At 42.1% G+C, this 21,003-nt stretch overlaps 2 protein-coding genes across 9 annotated transcripts in view; one reads left to right on the top strand and one right to left on the bottom strand.

Annotated features, from left to right (window-relative positions):
* The window catches only part of LOC149444762 (histone-lysine N-methyltransferase SETDB2-like), a 74,454-nt gene extending 58,946 nt beyond the window's left edge, over nt 1–15,508 (bottom strand). For 4 of the 8 annotated variants that reach the window (XM_089654554.1, XM_089654561.1, XM_089654559.1 and 1 more), the window contains exons 1-2: nt 15,336–15,462; nt 9,373–9,463 (exon numbers count right to left, since the gene is read on the bottom strand). In XM_089654554.1, coding sequence (XP_089510680.1) covers nt 9,373–9,448 — 76 coding nt within the window. In that variant the 5' untranslated portion in view covers nt 9,449–9,463; nt 15,336–15,462. The other 4 variants (XM_089654555.1, XM_089654558.1, XM_089654556.1 and 1 more) reach the window with 4 other exon arrangements.
* Nucleotides 15,509–15,623: 115 nt separating this feature from the next.
* Nucleotides 15,624–21,003, top strand: part of LOC149444760 (calcium-binding protein 39-like) — a 134,004-nt gene continuing 128,624 nt past the window's right edge. The window contains exon 1 of the mRNA XM_089654553.1: nt 15,624–15,744. The gene's annotated coding sequence lies outside the window, so the exon portion shown is untranslated. The remainder of the gene's footprint in view (nt 15,745–21,003) is intronic.

The raw sequence follows: 21,003 nt of genomic DNA, 5'->3' as shown, positions 1-21,003 counted from the left end.
TGCCTGCGTGGGTTTCCTCCGGGTACTCCGGTTTCCTCCCACATTCTAAAGACATGCTGGTAGGTGAATTGGATCCTGTCTAAATTGTCCCTAGTATGTGTATGTATGAATGTGACTTATGGACCTTAGATTGTACACCCCTTGAGGGTTAGGGACTGATATGAATGTACAATATATATGTAAAGCGCTGCTAAATTGATGGCGCTATATAAGTACCTGAAATAAATAATCACAGGCAGCCCTCTCCCTTTTACACAGATCTCAGTCATTCTCAGAGGACAAAAATTTTACTCTGTTCTCTGAGAACAAATGTTCTCGGTTTCTTAAACAAAAGTCATCTTCTGTGACACCCTCTCTTAGAGATGATGAAAACTAAAATGAGAGAAATTCTATTTAATAAACGTACATCTAAGGTGTTGTAGTGGATCCTGGTGGTGTGGCAAGGAGACTGAGAATAAGAAAAGCACAGATTTCATTTCAAGAACCTGTGAACTACAGAGATACACTGGATTTACTGCTGTGATCTAAAACGTTGAATGTCATGAGGAACCAAGCTGTGGCTACTTTTCCATGGGACTGTCAGTTTGTGTCAAATTGGATGTAGGGTTTGTGGTTTTATCATAAGCGCCATCTAGTGGTCTTTTTTTTTTTTTTTTTTTACAGTTTTGCTTTTTATAATTCATACAGTATATTACATTGAAGTGCAGGGGTTTTTCTTTCTTTTGAGGACAAGACTGGTGCAAGTGAGATTTGTCAAACTGCTTTGCACTCTGTGTTTGGACTGTTTAGCCGCATCCAGATATATTTACATTATTGGATTTCTGTTTTATAATAATTTAATGCACAGCTTATATATATGTTTATCTCCCTGATGATTTATTAACCTCCCTAGTGGTATGATTATGTCCATATTTCTGTGCTGAAAGTGGTACATTTTTGTGCATGGAAATATGTATTTTTTTATTGTAGGCCTGTAATTTTTAGGAATAACTCACTGAAATCTGTCCGAACAAAAGTCTAATAAACATCCCGAGTAGGATAAAACTTGAAACACAAAATTATAAATTATAATTTAATAAATAATCATAAAAATAATATAATAATAAATTTAATTTAAGAATATAATCAAACCAAAAACAATGAAATTTGAAATACAGCGCCAAGTTCGCACATCACTGAGCAAAGTCGCAAAATCGTTTTCAGTGTCTGATGACAAATTTCCCCACGAATCATTATCACTCAATTCTGCAAGTGGTTTTGATTTACTATCACTGTTCTCTAGCTGGTCTAAAACCGCTTTTGACCAAAAGGGACGCTTTTTGGACGCCATGGAGTTTTCTTAGTTTCCAGGCAAAAAGAACAGTAAAAATGCAGGCAGGGCACAGGACAAAGCACTCGGGACAAAATGTATGTGAAATGGTTTGATACAGTAATGCTTTACTATGTTAAATTCATTACTAAGAAAATGACAGTTTCAAAACATTTTTAAATTTGCCAGGGGACCGGAACACGGAAGCCAGATGCCAGCATCAGCCGGAGGAGATGGCCGGGGACGCATCGCGGGAGCGAAGGACAAGGTAAGCGCTGCAGGGATCCCGGAGCAGAAGGTTTACAGATATAATGCACTAGGATTTCTTTGTAAAGGAGCGCACTTTAACGGTACTTTTGTCATTATAATATACACTGCAGTCTAATTAGTTGTTATTTACACAAGAAGGTGACTCCTTTGGTGAGCCTTTTATTTAGAACCAGTGGTTTAACCTACCGGTCACTTTTACCTCCTTCCTGCCCAGGCCAATCTTCAATTTTCAATGCTGTCTCACTTTGAATTACAATTGTGCGGTCATGCAACACTGTACCCATAGGAAATGTATCATTTTTTTAACACAAATAGATTTTTCTTTTGGTGGCATTTAAAAAAAAAAAAAAAAACGAAACTGTTTTTCCTCGTTTGTTATAAAGTTTTGCAAATAAATAATCTTTCTACAAAAAATTTAGGCCAAAACGTATTCCGCTACATTTCTTTGGTGAAAATAACCAAATCAGTGTTTATTATTTAGCTGGTAGAAAGTTATAGAGTCCACAAACTATAGTATATATCTTAAGATCGATAAATCCTGTTGTACTGACTGCCTATCTCATTTCTTTAGGCCCAAAAACACCAGGACAGTACCCCCAAATGACCACTGTTCAAAAAGTAGATAGTCTGAGGTATTTAGTAAGGGGAATGGCGAGTTTTCTGAAGTTGTCATTTTTTTGTCACAATTTTGTGGAAAAAGAATTAAAAAAGAATGTTCACAATTTTTTTTTTACATACACTCATCAACGCAGTACAATATCATCATATAACTGGTGTGGTGGTGATCAGGGACACTGACTGGCGACAGTGTGTAAAATAAAGAATAAATGTAAAAAAATTTTACTACTCTTTAAAAAAAAAATAAAAAATGTTCTACTCCTGTGACCACAGCAATACAATGTTACTACAGTAACATTGTGCTACAGTAGGCTAGTGATTGGGATCTTTTTTTTAAACATATTATGATTGCTTATACCAACGAATTTCATTGGTATAAAGCAAGCCTTTTTACTGAATGAAACTGACTCATTCAGTAGTTTTTGTTGTGATCAGCTGTGATTAGCCATAGCTGGTCACATGCTACAGATGGGCTGTGATTGGCCAAGTCTGTACATGTGAACAATCACAGCTAGCAGCAAAGTTGTAAGCAAAGAATGACATGAAAGGAAGCCATTCATTGTTTACAACTTTCAAGTGATCTGCTGTGATTGGTCACAGCGATCACATGACACTGGCAGCGGGCTGCCAGTGTCCAGTGGACACAGTCGATGACAGATGGCGCTGGAGAGCAGCCCATGCGACGCGATCCTGGAAGGATATTAGATATTAGGGATCCCGCTCAGCTATCATCCTACAATAGGCCTGGTGGGAAGGAGCTAAAGTGAAATTAAAGGCAAAACTTCTCCCCCCCCCCCATTTCGGATAGAATGGAGGATGATTGTCAGGTTTATATTGCCATCTGTGTCCTTTTTAGGGAGATTTACCCTCTCTTTTTCCTATTTTTGTTCATGGGCACTTGATATTAATTGCCTTGCTACTTATGGTCTTTATTATAGTACACCTACTATGAGGATTTGCCCTGCCAAGGATATATGGTGGAAGCAGTGGCATATCAACCATAGGTGCAGGGTATTCATTGCACATGGACCCAAGGGGGGGCCCACTGTGCTCTGACACACACACACACACACACACACACACACACACACACACACACACCTTACGGTGCAAAGATAGGGGGGGCGGTAACATGCATCTTCACCTGTTGAGAAGGATCCCCTGCACACCCGATCAAGGTAAAGCAAGCCAGTCCCAGAAAGAAGGTAGGAGCAGAGCATGTCACATCTTAGTTGGGCTGGGAGAATATTGGCAGAAGGAATGCAGCAGCTGTCACAGCTGGACACCTGTCTGAAAATCTTCGCCTCCTGACCACTGCCATCCCAGAGTTAACCTTTCAGACCTTGCTTATTAGCCCCTCTTCGCCTCCCATGCTCACCCCCCCCCCAATTGGGACTGCACAAGCCCCACCACCCACTGCTGCCTGATAACCTGATGCTGGAGAGGTTCTCCTCTGTCCTGTAACATTGCCCCCCTCCTGTGACGCTGCCTCCCACCTATCAGTCTGCCCCTGGTTGGTCCAGAGACCAGTGACCCATAGGCTACCAGGTTGACTGGCAGGGAGAGCCCCCGCTCTGATGAACCATGTGACCGCAACTACGTGATCTGTTGCTGGTGAAACGCCACTATGAGAGCTGGAGATTGTTTACAGCTATATATTACTGAATGCTGGTTTTTACCTTACACATTGTGAGTTTGTTTTTAAGGGGGGTATTTTGATACAATAAATAGTCAAATGATATTATGCTATGGCGAGTGTTCTTTATTTACCTACAAATGAAATTGGATTATACTTACCTTGATGGAGTCTAAATGGATCAACCATCTGATGAATATTTTCTGGATTGATCGGTGTTTTGATGAATCTTCCACATCTACTGATATTTGATTGAAATGCTGATTAAACACCAGCATCTGGCAAGTTAGCACTTTGATGGGGTGTTGAGCACAAAGGAATTCACGGTTGTGGCGAATATATATTTTTTGAAGTAAATTATATATGGACTACACTTTATTATGGACTTATAATTTTTGATGTCTCACATTTTTGGCACATATTAATTTTTTTGGGTGGCAGTTTTTATTTATTCATATATTGATTTATTTTTTTTATTTATATATAATTTAAGGGTATATATAGTTTTGAGACGCTGTTTATGGTATTTCCATTTATTTATATATAGTTCTATTTCTTGATAAGTGCAGTTCCCTTCTGGTCCCCTTTTGGATACTGTTCATTGATGTTTCTCTCTCTTGGAGGTATACTTCTGGTTGCCTCTTTTGTTGTGGATAATTGTCAAGAAGTTTTTTTTTTTTTTAATTGGAAACTTTGACATGCAACATCTATATTACTATGGCTTTATGACTGGTCTAGTTTATGCATCTCTTTTTTTAGGCTATATGCCATCCTCACCTGATATCAAAGTGATATGTCTACACAGACAATTTCTTTTAGGATTGTATAAGAATAAACGTTTGTATGATGTGTATAATGTATTATAGTTTTCTAGTTGGGTTACTCGGGTTTCTCGTCTCCAAGAAAAAGGTCCTAAAGAAGCATTGTATGTGAAACGCGTTGACCGCTTGGATTCTTTCAAGGAAAGCATTTATCTGATTGATACATCTTTGTACATGCTATTATGAGATATCTGACTATTTGTTTGGGATTCATTTCCTGCTTTGATTGTGAGCATGTAATAAATTAAAGTTTTCATATGTGTTTTGAATTGTGTCTTCCCTAGTACCAGTAAAGTCTGTTGATTTTTTTTTTTTTCCCGTTTACCATGATCATTGAAAGATAAAAGAAAAACCAAAATTTTGGGCCGTCCCCAGAACAGTAAGAGGGGACATTTTCCAATGAGGACCTGGGTTCTGGTGACTTTGGGGTCCCCAAGGGTTTCTTTTTAATTTGCAGAGATTTCCTCTCACTTCATGTTTTGGCTATTGGACAGGAAGTGAAGGAAAATCTCTGCAATGGGCAAACAAAAATCTGACAGATGTTATAACCCTCCCTTACTCTATCCAAAATTAAAAAAACATTTTGCCTAAAGCTCTGCTCTGTAAAGTGGTATTAAACCCAAAATCAAACATTTATTATGCTGCAGCTTACCAATTCTTAGTCTGAAGGCTTCAAAAGTTTCCTTTTTATGTTTCATTCCATTTTCATCTGCTGATTCAGCCAGAAACTCTGCTGTTTTTCAGAAATTCAAACTCTTCTGCAGAATACATCAGCTTACATGGATGAGGCAATCCATTTACAACTGGCAGCAGTGACTAAAATGATCAGCTTTTATGTATTCATGTAAAACCTTTATCCCAAAAAGGAAAAACAACTGTTTGCTGTAACTGATTATAAAGTATTAGCTGGAGTTTGGCTTCAGTTTATTTGTATTCAAATCTGCTAATACATTTAAAACTCCCATCCCCCCCAGACTGACAGTGCTGCTGTGTGCCGTTTCTTGACTCATTCTCCAAAGTGGTGTCTCACTAATACAGGAGGTGTGTTACTGGCCAAATCACCATGTGAAAACAGAAGGAAAAAAGAAGGAAAAGAAAACTGATGTAGCTACCACATCTAATGTTTGGTAAATTGCATTAAAATACATTTTTTGGTTTTTACGGTTAGTGTTACTAAACCCAGAACCTTGCATTCACTATATCTGGTCTTCCACAGTACACGGAAACGCAATTACAGTGCGGAAAATAATTAATTGATCCTCACTAATATATATATCTATCTCAATTAAAATAACAGAACACAATTATTTGAAAAAGTGAACTTGTCCTTTCAAACAAAATTTGATCCCCTGCAGATTCTGTAAGTTTGCCCTCTTACAAAAGGGTCTATAATATTTATCATAGGTGTATTTTCAAGTGATAGAGACAGAATATCAACCAAAATTCCAGAAAAAATGCATGATACAATTGTTATAAATCGAGTTGCGGTTCAGTGAATAAAATAAGTATTTGATCCCCAAGCAAAACATGACTTAGTTCTTGGTGGAGAAAACCTTGTTGGCAAGCACAGAGGTAAGACTTTTCTTGTAGTTGGTTACCAGGTTTGCACACATCTCAGGAGGGATTTTAGTCAACTCTTCTTTACAGATCTTCTCTAAATCCTTAAGATTTCCTGGCTGTCGCTTGGCAACTCAAAGTTTCAGCACCCTCAGTAAATTTTCTAAAGGATTAAGGTCTTGAGATTGGCTAGGCCACTCCATGACCTTACGAAACCCAGGACCCTGCATTCACTATATCTGGTCTCCCACAGTACACAGAACATGGAAATGCAATTATTTTAGTAAATATAAACTGCTAAATACCTTTTCTCATCAGCAGTTAGAGCAGTCTTGTGACTTCAGCAGAGCACTGGTTAAAGTTTTTAGGTGGAGTCTTCTTTCTGGTCTAGGAGGATGCAAAACCCCTGACCCTCTGTCTGGACAGTGCTGATTGGCCCTTTGCTGCTCACATGCACTCCCTCAAAAGAGAAAAAAAACCTCTCTAGCAATACACACTAAACTGAGCATGTGACTACGGGTTCAGTCTGTCTGATCAGAAGATAAGACGTGGACATTTAAACAAGAGGAGGGGCAGAGAAGAAAGAATCAAACTGCCTTTTTACACAATGCAGAGGATTAACCACTTAGGTTAAACAGTGAGTATATCAAGCATGCTTTACTGCATATACAGACTGATTTTACTGTTGTGGGTTTAGTACCACTTTAAAGTGCTTCTTCCTGAGCCACCCATTTGTTGCCTTAGCGGCATGTTTTGGGTCCTGTCATGCTGTAAGACCCATCGTCAGTGTTCTGGCTGAGGGAAGAAGGTTCTCATTTTACAATACATGACCCTATCCATTGGCCCCTCAATGCGGCAAAGTCAGCCTGTACCTTTAGCAGAAAAACAGCCCCAAAGCATAATGTTTCCACCTCCGTGCTGGACTGCAGGGTTGGTGTTCTTAGGGTCATAGTCAGCAATTTTCTTCCTTCAAACACAGCGAGTCGAGTTAAAGAGTTAAATTTTGGTCTCATTGGACCACAGCACTTTCTCACAATATTTCCCTGAATCATTTAAATGTTCATTGGCAAACTTCAGACAGGCCTGTACATGTACCTTCTTAAATAGGAGGACCTTGCGAACGCTGCAGGATTTCAAGCCATGGCGGCGTATTGTGTTACCAATGGTTTATTTGGGGACTGTGGTCCCAACTGCCTTGAGATCATTCAAAAGCTCCCCCCGTGTAGTTCGGGGCTGATCCCTCACCAATCATCCTTACCCCATGAGGCGAAATCTTGCATGGAGCTCCAGACCGAGAGTGATTGATGGTTATTTTGTATTTCTTCCATTTACGAGTAATTGCTCCAACAGTTGTTTCCTTCTCACTAAGCTTCTTGCTGATGGTCTTGTAGCCCATTTCCAGCCTTGTGCAGGTCTAAAATCTTGTCCTTGAAGTCCTTTGACAGCTCTTTGGGCTTGCCCATAATGGTGAGGTTTGAAAGGAAGAAAGTGATTCTGTGGACAGGTGTCTTTTATACATAATGAGTTGTCCTTAGGAGCACCTTCTTAAATTGAAAGGACTAATCTGTGTACCACATAGCCAGTCTGTGGGAGCCAGAAATTTTGTTGGTTGGTAGAGGATCAAATACTTATTTTACTCACTGAACTGCAACTCAATTTATAACATTTGTATTGTGTGTTTTTTTCTGGAATTTTGGTTGATAGTCTGTCTCTATCATTTAAAATAAACCTATGATAAAAAATTAGAGACCCTTCATTTCTTTGTAAGTGAGCAAACTTACAAAATCTGCAGGGGATCAAATGATTATTATCCCCACTGTATTTTAGTAAATATAAACTGCTAAATACCTTTTCTCATCAGCAGTATATAGCAGTCTTGTGACTTATATCAATGTCCACCTGAGCACAGGTTAAAGCCTGTAGGAGCGTTCATTCTCCTATGACTGTCCTATGAGGCTGCATGACCCCTGACCCTCTGTCTGGACAGTGCTGATTGGCCCCGTGCCGCTCACATGCACCTTCTAATACACAACAAACTGTGCATGTGTAGAGTGCCTCCTAGGGCAGGAGGATTTCATTTATATTTCATTGAGTAGTGGGAAAGCTTCCTGCAGCCTCCCTGGATGTGACGTTGGTATCTCAAAAGGATGCAGAAGGATGTGGCGAAATAACCAGCAATTGTTAAAAGAAAAAGCAAAAAGTGTTGATTTAAATAGGTGTGCTTTTTGTGTGTTGTGGAGGGGGAGAATTGGGATGGAGAGAAGTATAAAACCTTCGTGAAGGTCTCCTTTAAAGACAAATTTTGTTGTAGAATTATTTTAAAGATACAACATAATCATACATGTGACACAAATAATTTACTCCTACACAGAACAGCTCTGATTTACCTACACTTTCCTTATCGCCAATATGTTGGTACTTGGTTATCAATATAATGCAATAACAAGGCCAAGCTATAAAAGTGTCACATGTGTGTCATACCTTGAAAGTTTTTATGAATTTGAGTGTCAAAGATTTTATAAATTTGGTGCAAGGCTTCTGGCTACATACACACCCCCAGAACAGTGTCACAAATGCCTTATTAAATCACCCCCAATATCTTTCATTGTTGTCTCACCAGTGTGAGCTTTCACGCAACAAGACTGCATTGCGAAAGGATATTAGATGGAATTTATGTTGTAAAAGGAACTGTACAATAAGCCAGCCCTATAGCAAGGATCCCAAGGTTGCATCACACAAGGAAATAATATCTGGGTTCCTGTGCGCTGTTCCCCAAACTACTTGTTATGGAGCAAGCACCCATTGCTTCAGGGAAAGCCCCTCTGTCCCCCCTCCTTGGGACTAGGCATGCATGCCCTGTCATTGCTTCCAGGCCATTTGAACATGTTGGCTTAGGCAACATCATAGCATTGGCTAGGAGACTCTCTCAAAGGAGAACGCATGTAAAGGTGGTTTAACAGGACTCTGGAAGTCACTGGAGCCTCCTGAAAACCAGGAACCTGGGGCAGCAATTTTAGGTCTGGCTCAAGCAATAAGAAAGGCAAGATCTTAAAAAGAAGTAGCACACAAATACTGAGGTAAGCTTCTGTAATTCATTTAAACATGTCAGGGTTTAATATCACTTTAAACTTATAAGTTGAAGAACAAAGCGGAATACTCACAGACAGAAATGGCTTTGTGGTTTGCAAAAGCAGGAGTCAAATCAAAGGCATCAGGTACAATCTCAGTGTGTTTCATTGCTTCTCACCATACCTGAAATCATTTAAAAACAAAATGATCATTTCAGGTGAATTACATCCCTTTCAAGTGGTTTTATGGAAAATAAAAAATGAAGATTTGGGAGCATCTCAAAATGTAAATTGTATCCTGAAAAATCTACCTTTTATCTGTAATTTTTCCTGAAAAATAAGTGCACTTCCAGCTGGTGAATCTCGCCCCATAGCTGTATATCTGCAGTGTGAGATCATTTAAGGCACTGTGTCTCTTAGCCCTGGTTCACACCGATGCAACTTGTCGTGCAATTTCACAGTTTCAAATCGTATGACAAGTCGCACTCTACTGTCGGCAAAGGAACTGTTCAAATCGGTGCGACACCGCAAAGTTGGAGTCTCACCGATCTGAAGAAGAGATTCCTGCACTAGTTTTTGAGATTTCAGGTGTGATTGCCTAGACATCTTAGCATGAACATGCACAGATGTCTGCCAAGTTGCACATGAAGTCACACTGACATACGGCTTTGAAATCGCGCGACTTCAAATGAAGTTGCACGGTTTCAAAGTAGGACCCAGTGTGAACCATTGTTAACTGCTAGTCTCACCACATCTGGAGTGAAATGTAATGTCTGTGTTGACAGGCTTTGGGTTTATGTCAATAGCATCAGTGTGGGTTGATTTCAGATCATTCATTGACAGGTACATATGACCTGCAGTTGCATCCCTATACACTTGTATGGAAATGAAAGCCCATCAACACAGATTTTACTGATGTCACTACTGTGCTGCTTATTGTTCTCCTTGATGGATGTGTACCTGAGGACCTGCAGTGCTTCTGCCGCCTCCGCACACAGACACAGTATACAACTATATAAAGCCTGATGAAAGAAATTCAAGTTAGCCAGTAAAGGGTATCACAAAATCAAACTATCTGCATTATTTGGTGACAAACATGGTACAATATTCTACTACTGCATAGTTTGTTTATTGGTGAGTATGGCAGAACTGTGGATCAAACAAGCAGCCCACCACTCTGCATGCACAGACAACCTCTTACTGCACATCCTCTGCCATGGAGGTGTTAGCTATGTACAGTAACCCAAAGCAACCAATCATCGCCTAGTGGCTAAGTGTGTCCCGTGAAGAGACAAAATGCTATTGTATTTGGATACCTGTATGTGAATAATGCATACATTAACAGTATCCAGTATATAAGAGGATAATTCACACAACTGAGCTAACGTATGTTAATTACATTGGTGCACTGTTCCATTTATTGTGAATAGCACGCCAACCCATCTGCGCGCTACAAGACACTACTGTGTGTTGCGGTGCTTTGTTGAAAATGCTAAGACCAAATTTTGATCTGTTGCGATGAGTCAAATGAATGGGCCGCTTTAATACAACACACATTAATGTGTGAAATTCATACAACTTGGTTCACTAATCATGTAACTGCACAGATGAGTGGTTACATGCAAACATGGTATAATTCTGGCAGCACTGCTGCTGGCAAGAATGGTGGATTCCCACCATGGCCACCTGGTAAATAGATTGTTATTCACTGCTCCGGCATTTTACTTGTTAGTCATAGAATGCAAGCTGTGATATGAAGCGTATCGCATGATCTCTGCACAACCCTGCAGAAACACTTTGTGATGGAAGCAGGGACAGGTCACATGATTGACAGATCACACGGCTGAGCTACCTTTCCATTTTTCCTCATTCATTTAATTGGACTTTCAGCGCTGTGCTTTATATTTCCTTAAAGCAGACGTATGGTCATGGTAAGCCTTACAGCTGCTTTACAAGATTTTAATCCTCCCTTGCAGTGGGGCTGCACCTGCACTGAAAGCATTAACTGCTTGTTAAGTCTAGGGGACTGAAAAGTAGCTTTACTTACCTGATCTTTCACTTTACATATTCTGGTGGTGGACCGTTTCTTGGCATCCTCACGTCACTTTCGGGTCTATGGTCCCTGCATTGGTCTTCATGATGTCTTAGGACCTTAGACCCATGCAGCACACGAGAGAAGAGGCTTTGGGGACCTGTCCAGCAGTGTAAAGGAGCCTGCAGGAGCAGAGGTTCAGGTAAGAAACACTGCTTTACCTGGTCCCCTTAAAGCCAAGCAAGCAGTTAACCCTTGCAGTGAGGGCACAGCCCCACTGTAAGAGAGAACTTTTAGGTTTCACTGGGTTCAGCTTTAAAGTCATTGTAAAGACTTTACAAACCTGCCAGGGTTTTAGGTTCCTCCTCTTATCTGTGTGCCTCCATACCAAGCTGCTTGCTATCAGTGCAATTGTGCAAGCTTGCTCCTGAGCCAGGGAGGGGCTCTGACGCTACAACGCTCAAGAAGACAGGCAGTCACACAGCAAGTGTACTGAATTGAAAGCTAGAAAACACTGCGGATCAGTTTTTAAAGCGATTTTATCAGCATTTACATGTGAGTGCAATACTTTGTGTTTAATAAATGTTTTAAAAGAAGACAAGGCACTATGTTTTCATTGCTCTTTATGGCATATATACCAATGGAGGAAGTGTCTTAAGGAAATGAGGGGATCCCTAACTCTGAAGATTAATAATCCCATCCAGTCTAAGTCCAAACAAAAAGGAACACAGGCTCTTTATGACCTCACTTTAACGGTTTGGTCATATCTATCAGGTGAGAGCACAACTGGTGGAGGTGCACGCATGGTTCTTACAAATACGCAATAGTGGTGAATTCAGCACAAGTAATTTTTGTCCACATCACTGGAAAGAGTGTGAAATCACAACTTCCGTTTCCGATTGCCTTAGGCGATTACAGCGTAAGTGGGAGCGGATACTGTTGTCTTCTAATATATGACAACAGTTATATTCCAGAGAGACATCCAGTCAGCATAAATCCAGATGAATAGTTGTGAATAATACAAGATGAACATATCACACATGGAAATCCAGCCCTTCTCCGGACGACCAGGGTGTATTTATATATATACTATTCCTGCAGCAACCAATAGTCCTTTTCTAGAGAGATGCATTTATTCGGATAAAGATAATTGTTGCAGATGACAGAAATCCAGCTGAATACTTGTCAATATTACAATGATGAACAACTCTCAAAGTCCCATTCAAGATACTTCATATCAAGCATAGAGATACTACACTGTCCAGCATATGTCCAATCTATAATATGCACCTAGGTAGCTTCCATGCATGCAATAATGTAAGTTATGATCTATACCTGCGCTCCCATATCAATGACAGGAAGAAAAACTCCTTTCTTTCTGCGTCCTATCACCTGTGCCCTGTCACACTTATTCTGACCTGTGTTCTGTCCCAGGTATCCTCACCTGTGTTTTTTCCCAGGTATCCTCACTTGTGCTCTGTCCCAGGTATCCTCACTTGTGCTCTGTCCCAGGTATCCTCACTTGTGCTCTGTCCCAGGTATCCTCACTTGTGCTCTGTCCCAGGTATCCTCACTTGTGCTCTGTCCCAGGTATCCTCACTTGTGCTCTGTCCCAGGTATCCTCACTTGTGCTCTGTCCCAGGTATCCTCACTTGTGCTCTGTCCCAGGTATCCTCACTTGTGCTTGGTCTTCTGTCTTAATATACACATTTTCCCCATTCAGTACAATGGCAAGTACTCTGATTGGCCACTTTGATCTTACATGAAAAAACTTAAATAACAATTGTGGTCACTATAGTGTTTACCAAATAAATAAGTCACCATTTCCCATGAATTACCCCCTGGAGTCTAATTACCATCAGTAAATACTGCTTGTATGGTCAAATCACATATACAATGTACCCTTTGGAATGTCTAATTAGATAAACAGGCTATTCCCCAAATACCAGGTGACCTTGCATAAAATTAACATAGCACAGAGTCTTTTGATGTGTAAAGTAGTTTTGTCACTGGCCTGTCCAGAATGAACAGTATGTGTTTCAATATCTTCTATATATATTACAGACAATATACTACAGATACCTGTCAGATTCGGCTACCCGCTCCCCAAAGGTGCCAATCCTTAACGGGGAGTGAGGGACAATGTATTAAAGAGGAACTTTCCCTTTTGGGTGGAGCTCCACTTTAAAACCCCAGCACTAGCAGTCGAATGGATTAAAGTCAGACAGCAGTACTACCTGCTGAATGCAGCAGTGGGGATGATTTTTGCCACGCAAAAGGCATCATGGCCACAGCATGCATACTCCCACTCTGATGCCTTTTCAGCATAAGGGGGAATGGCTGAAGGGAGGTAAAAATGCACAGCAAAGATGTATGGTTTTACTATTCATCCAAAAACAAGTGTAAATTAGGCATAAAAGTAATCTCAATTATTTTACTGTACTTATGTGATCATCATCATGATCACACACTACAGAACCTGTACTGTGTCATCATCCTGATGATGATTACAAAAGCATAGTGAGGTGCTGTGGCTGTGTTATCATCCATGACTGCAGAGTGTATGTACTCAAGCACTCCGAGCCATGGATGATACTCTTGTATACAGAGTAGGGGACTCCTTACTGGTAAGGGCGCTTGTGTGCTGTTACTCTCTAGCCTGCTGCTCCTGCCTCCTGGATCACGATCCCAGACTGTACCGACTGTGTGTGAGTATAACCTGCGCAGAGGACTGATCAATTAGACTGGCTGCTAGCAAAATCACAAATGTATACTGGTGAACAAATGTAAGTGCAAACATACAAATTTCTGCGCTGCCTCTCCCAAAAACTACTTTAAATAAATGAATGAACTCCCTACTACACAAAGGGTCCCCAAAAATGTGCATGTGCTATAATGCCCTATGGGCTGGCAATTATATCCCTCCTCCCCACAGAGAATTGCTATGGATGAGAAGATTTACTATTGTATTACTTAATATTCACACCGGATGCAGATGGGGATTTCTTTGGGGTTTTTTTTGGGAACTTTCAAATGTTTGCACAATTATTGGGACTTTTATATATATATATATATATATATATATATATTGTTTTGTACAATTTTATTGTATACAGTCTCATGGCATTGTATATGTGCTACTTTTAGCACTATTGTCATTTAAGCACCTTGTATTTACTTATTGGTTTGTTTGGGATTCTACCACTGGGCAATTTTTATGTTTGTACCGACTTTGCCTGGCCACCACAATCTCCCATATTACAGTGGGCTTCAGTCCTGCCCTCAGGAGTTACTGAGGGAGTCAGACATTCATCCAATGCATGTCTCTCCACCAGCTGGAAGCCGGACCTTTAAACTTCGTATTGGTCAAATGCAGTGCTGGTCACCTACGCCCTGCAATTTAAAAAAAATAGTTCCTGATCAGTTACAGACTCCCTGGGCCCCTCTGATGAAAAGATGGGGCCCAAGGGAAATATGCAATATTTGAACACTCTAGGAGTTGCGGGGCAAGAATTAAAAAGTGCCTCTGTGTCACCACAAACGTTTATGTAAGGTAAACCTGCCATAGCCCCCCTGGTAAATTGATGGGCCCTCTAGAGGAGGGCCGGAGGTACCCCCTTATCAGCAGCCCTGACCATTATCATTGAAAGTGGGCTGTCCCCAGAAAAGTAATGGAGGGGAAACCTTCCACTAGTTCTGGTGACCCCAGGGAAGTCCTTTAATTTGCAGGGATTTCCTCTCACCTCCTGCTGTGGCTATGGGACAGGAAGTGAAGGGAGATCTCCACAATGGGGCACAGATGGTAGAACATAGCCTGACAGGGGGGGTATAATCCTCCATTACTCGATCCAAAATGAATGAAAAATTGCCCATAGTTCTACTTTACATAAAATGCGACCATTGAAGCCCCAACTGCAGTGTCATAGTCTATCCCTCCGATACTGCCACTCCATCTGACTGTGGACAGGACAGAAGTCACGTGAGCTATGAACACACTATATAGGACATACGACGATGGCATCACCTCCGCACAGCTCTCCCTTCAATAAAACCAACTTCTACGGTGTCATCACACAGCGAGCCTCCTCTGCTCAACACCTACCGAACCCAACCCTAAACCATCCGCTACGGCCAACCCGGAACCCAAACAGAAGCCTACAACGTACATCCTGGCCGCCATGTTTTGTGTGGCATACGCCCAGTCACAGCCGGAAGTTCCCCTCAGGTGACGAGTCGCGTTGTCAATAAAGTTTAGTTTTGTTTACAGCGCGCTAGCACCGCCCCTCGCCTCTCCGCCTTCCTCCTCGTGTCACTCAGGGCTGTTGCCATGGCAGCGTAGCAGTGTCACAGCTGGGCAGTACGGAAGCGCCGGCTCTTCCTGACACGAGAGGTGGAGAGAGGAGACAGCGGAGGGCGGCGGTGGTGACCGGCAGGTGTGTGTTCCTCATTTCTATCACCCTGTGTGTGTATGTGAGAGACATGGGAGGCAGTGTGAGGGGGATGTGTGAACACTCCGGGCTGTGACACCACTGTGTACCCGGACACTCCGCTCCGGCCTGTGTGTGACACCACAACCTGTGGCTTCACACCTAGGCAGCCCCTATACACAGGACACGGAGACTTCCATTGAGTAGAACTGTAGGCTAAACTTTTCACGTTGGATAAACTAAGGGAGGGTTATCATCCTGGTCAGGTTTTTATCTGTGTCCCCATTGGGGAGATTTCCCGTCACTTCCTGTTACATAACCAAAACAGGAAGTGAAAGTGAGGGTTGTCACCCGAACTGGTGTCCCCATAGAAAGATTTCTGCTCTATTCCTCTTCTGGTGACAACCTAAGGTTTGGGATTTTCTTTTACTCTTCCAGTGATCACAGTCAACAGGACATTTAGAGAGGGGGACTCTCCCTAAGGGGGGTACAGACAACAAAAAAGACTGACAGGTGTTCTAATCTTCTACACTTTATCCAAAGCTTAGGGCCCATTCCCACCTAGTGGTTTGGAATCGCGGGCAGAATTGGTATATTCATTTCTGCACTTCCAAATCGTGACGTGATGCACCTTTGGGTGCCATTCATTCTTAACCACTTGCCCTCCGGAAGATTTACCCTCTTCCTGGCCAGGCCAATATTTGCTTTTTAGCACTGTGCTACTTTAACTGACAATTGCGCAGTCATGTAACACTGTATGCAAACAAAATTTACATCATTGCTTTCACACAAATAGAGCTTTCTTTTGGTGGTATTTGATCACCAATATGTTTTATTATTTTATTTTGTGCTAAAAACAAAAAATTATTGAAAATGTACAAAAAAACCCCAATATTGTTTACTTTCTGCTATTTTTTTATTTATTACAGGTACTTATATAGCGCCGTCAATTTACACAGCACTGTACATATATATTGTACATTCACATCAGTCCCTAACCCTCAAGGGGCATACAATCTAAGGTCCCCAACTCACATTCATACACATACTAGGGACAATTTAGACAGGAGCCAATTAATCTACCATCACGTTTTAGGAGTGTGGGAGGAAACTGGAGTACCCAGAGGAAACCCACGCAGGCACAGGGAGAACATGCAAACTCCAGGCAGGTGGCGCAATGGTTGGGATTTGAACCAGCGACCCTAGTACTGCCAGGCGGAAGTGCTAACCATTTAGCCACTGTGCTGTTATAAAACATATCCAGTAAAAATTTTAAATAAATTTAGGCCAGTATGTATTCTGCTACATGTCTTTGGTAAAAAGAATTCCCAATAAGGGTATATTGATTGGTTTGCATGAACGGTATAACTTCTACAAACTATGGGATATATTCTGGAATTATTTATTGAATTTTGTACACTAGTAATGGCAGGGATTTATAGTGGTACTGTAATAGTACGGATGTCGATCTGACACTAACTGACACTTTGTGGGAACCAGTGACACTAATACACTGATCAGTGCTAAAAGTATACACTGCCCCTGTACTAATGACACTGGCTGGGAAGGGGTTAAACATCTAGGATGATCAAAGGGTTTAATGTGTGCCCAACCAGTGTTTATAGGTGTACTTTGTGCTTCTTTCACTAAGGGATGTGCCGGTTTTCTCTGCTTTGCAGGGCAACAAAACCTGTCACATCCCCGCCGACGGGACAGAGCTTTGTTTTGTTTACATTGACAGAGCTCTATCCTGTCCTCCTCCTCGCCGATCAGCTGGTGCCGGTGGTCCGTCATTGGCCGTCACCCACTTATCGGCTTGTGCTGTGACTAAACACAGCATTGCCGGCGTGCACCCCCTACCTGAAAGTGCTGGATCAAGTACTAGATATGTGAGCTGGCACAGGAGAGCCGCTCTGCTGCCGTACTCCTACGTGAGCCAGTCAGCAAGCAGTTAATGGCACCCCAAACGCAGTGCGATTTTGCCACAATTGTTGCCATGCCAAAAATAGGGAAATTGTGGCAATCTGCATGTCAAAAAAATTACGGGAAGTGCATCGTCCAAGCTGATGCACAGGCTTCTTTGGCACGACAAATGAACAGGCTACCCTATGTACGATACACGGAAACGCACGTAAATTGCCCCCAAAAAATTGGGAATTGCGACACGCGAAGTGTGAATGGGGTCTAATAAAAAAAAGTTTTGTTTTTAGTTATGCTGTAAATGGATCTAAAGCCATCGATTTAACACTTTCAAAAAACCGTTATATTTCTTGAACGTGTCGGGAATGTAACTGTCACATTGGCTTTTGCTCTCGGCTGAACTGTCATACCATCCAATGGCTGGTGTCATAGCTCATCACATGTGCAGGACCGTGCCAACTGCAGATTCCTTGGCTGGAATGGATAGGAGGGTTTAGTTGTGCTTTAGCCCCAGTTCACACTATAGCTGACATGTGAATCACACAAGAACCACACCTCATTCCGGTGCAATACACATTCAGTGCGGTGCAGTTTGATCCCATTCATTTTGAATATGTTCAAATTGCAACGCATAGCACAAAAAACACGCAGTCACCTTTTTTTAGAGCCGCACTGAAAATGGATCGCATGGTCGTTTTGTACCATGCGATCTGGTGCAGGCAAATGCCGTGTCCTTAACTTTGTATTGGGTCCCACAGCAGATTGCAGAACACAGTGCAATTGCAATGCAGTGTGGGAAATGTGCTGGGATCGCTGCATTTCCCACACCACATATGTGTGAATCAGGGGTTAAAGTACACAGAAAGCCTGCAGCCATAAAGTGGTTAGGATGCTATGGCGTTTCCCCATGTTCTTTCTGCAGCTTCCTGTACAGCTGGGAGGTGATAGGTTCACTTCAGCTTGTTTTATATCACAATTAAAGTTTTGGTTCACTTTTACAGAAAAAAATGAAAAGGTAAATTAACAATGTACACCATCCTGGACCCCTCTGTACTTACCTCTGTGATGTGATGAGCTGTCAGTGCCCAAGAAGGTATTGCAGCAGTCTGGGGATTTGAAATCTTCACTGTTCTCCCTTTTCTTTCCTCAGCGCTTCTGGGACAGATCAGAGCAATTCTCTCCTTCTGATCCATCCCAAAAGCACTGCAGAAAGAGGAGAAGCGATCCCTGAACTGATGCAACAGCTGTGTGTGCACTTACCCCTGGTTCACATATATGCGGCCGTGCGGGCCACATTTTGCACGGGCACGAGAGCCCATTCATTTGAATGGACTCCTGCGCCCGTGACACACAGGGAAGAAGTCCCTGCATGTCTTTGGAAAATGTAGCCTGCACGGGAACCTCGGTTCCCAGTACAGTTGCATTTTCCAGTGCGGGCAGAGTGCCATTAGAACTAATAGCACCCGCCCACGGGTCTGCATTTCTCTGTGCAGATTTTCGTGTGGATCCGCAGTGGCACCACCCGCACAGATGTGAACCTAGGGTCACAGCTCATCACCCATGCTCTCACCGCTGATAGGGCTTCCATCTTCACCTGGTCTTCCTTCCGGGTTTGCTTGCTCCAGCCGTCTGACTGGTCAAGCCATGATGATGTCACTCCCGGTGCGTGCGTGCGTTTTGGTCGCGGCACAGGGCTCTGATGGGACGGCACAGGTATGCCGTTCTTTCAGAGCTCATGTGCTGGTGATATCACCGGTTGCATGCAGTGTGAATGTTTCCCAAACCATGCAAGTTCAAAGATGTGAACAGGACCCATAGGAAATAATGGTAAATGGATTGTAATGCATTTCTACCGATCTGCAAACACATTAAAAATCTATAACTGAGTGTAGCCTAAGAACTGTACTTTCACTTCCCACAGTGAAAAGCGCTGAAAGAATGGAGGAGGCACAGCTTTCATTCATTTGGGTGTGGTGGGTGGATGGACACAGATGTCACTTTTGACAAGTGGTCCATCTACTTGTATTAACCCTTGCAACACCAAAAGATCACAGCTGTGGGAGTATTGTATTGGAGGAGAGGTTAGGGGTATTGTGGGCAGATGTAAATTTCACCGAACAGCAGCCACCAGCTGCAGGGGACACTTCTTATTCAATGTAAGTACTGAACCTGGAGCTGATTTAAAAAAAAAAAAAGCTAAACTTAAAGCAGAGCTCCACCCAAAAGGGGAAGTTTAGCTTTAAGGCTTCCTCTCCCACTCCTGGTTAAGAAATGGAACTTTTGGGGAGGGGGGGCAGGTATCTTATTTTGACAGGTACCCATTCCCACTTCCGCTCTGACCGCCTAGGCAATTGGAAGCGGAAGTCCGTCTCCCCAGCAGTCTTCTGGGACAGATCGCAGAAGACTGCACGACCATTCACAATGTGCAATGCGGCTCACGCATGCTCAGTGGGCAATCAGTTAACATGCTGGTACCGGAGACAGATGACAGGAGATGAAAATGGCTGGGGTGAGGTTAGTGACTGTTTATTAAAAGTCAGCAGCTACAGTTTTTGTAAATGCTGACTTAATTTTTTTACACAGGAGACTGCAGCTTTAATAAAGAAAATGCAATATTCTGTTACGTTTTTACATGTTGTGTAGCCTAACTAGTATAGAAACCAAGACTTCAGTTGTGCTTTATTGGTCATTAAAGTGGTTGTGCTTCTTCTTTTTATTAACAAACAGGTTTATATTTACCTACTCTGTGCAAATGAATTGCACTGAGCAGCCCCGAACCTCCTCTCTCGGCTTTCCAGGCTCCTCTCCTCCACCAAGTGCCCTGATGGAATGCTGCTTTCTGTGAGTGTACTCATGTAGGCTGACACCTGAGCCCTGCTGCCTGCATCTATTGACACAGACAGTGGGACTTGACCCGCACCCCACTCACTTGCCACTGGCTTTGATTGACAGTAGTGGGAGCCAATGGCTCCTACTGCCTCAACAAAGCCAATGAAACCAGGAAGCTAGAGAAGAGAAGAGCTGCAGATGGGCACAGTGCTGGATTGAATGAGGGCTAAGGTTAGTAAAAGGAGGGGGTGAGGAGGGATACTGATTCCTAAATATTTTTTTACCTTAATGCAAGGAATGTAAAAAGGTAAAACATGTTTAGGCTTTAGAACCACAAATTGATTTAACTACAGTCCTTTCAGGAGAACAATTGGAACAATTGCAGGTCAGTATGAAGATAAATCTACTGGACAGGCAGCGCATATTAGCAAAGTTTGTTTGAAATAATCTTTTATTTTATTTATGTAGCTGGCTATCTGTAACTTGCACTACTACATGTTGAGTACTGTGTAAATC

The sequence above is a fragment of the Staurois parvus genome, unplaced genomic scaffold, assembly GCF_062004578.1.
Source record: "Staurois parvus isolate SC_StPar_1 unplaced genomic scaffold, SC_StPar_1.0 ptg000778l, whole genome shotgun sequence".
Lineage (NCBI taxonomy): Eukaryota > Metazoa > Chordata > Amphibia > Anura > Ranidae > Staurois > Staurois parvus.
Note: the sequence above shows the minus strand (reverse complement) of the source record. Positions and strands in the feature narration are given on the sequence as shown.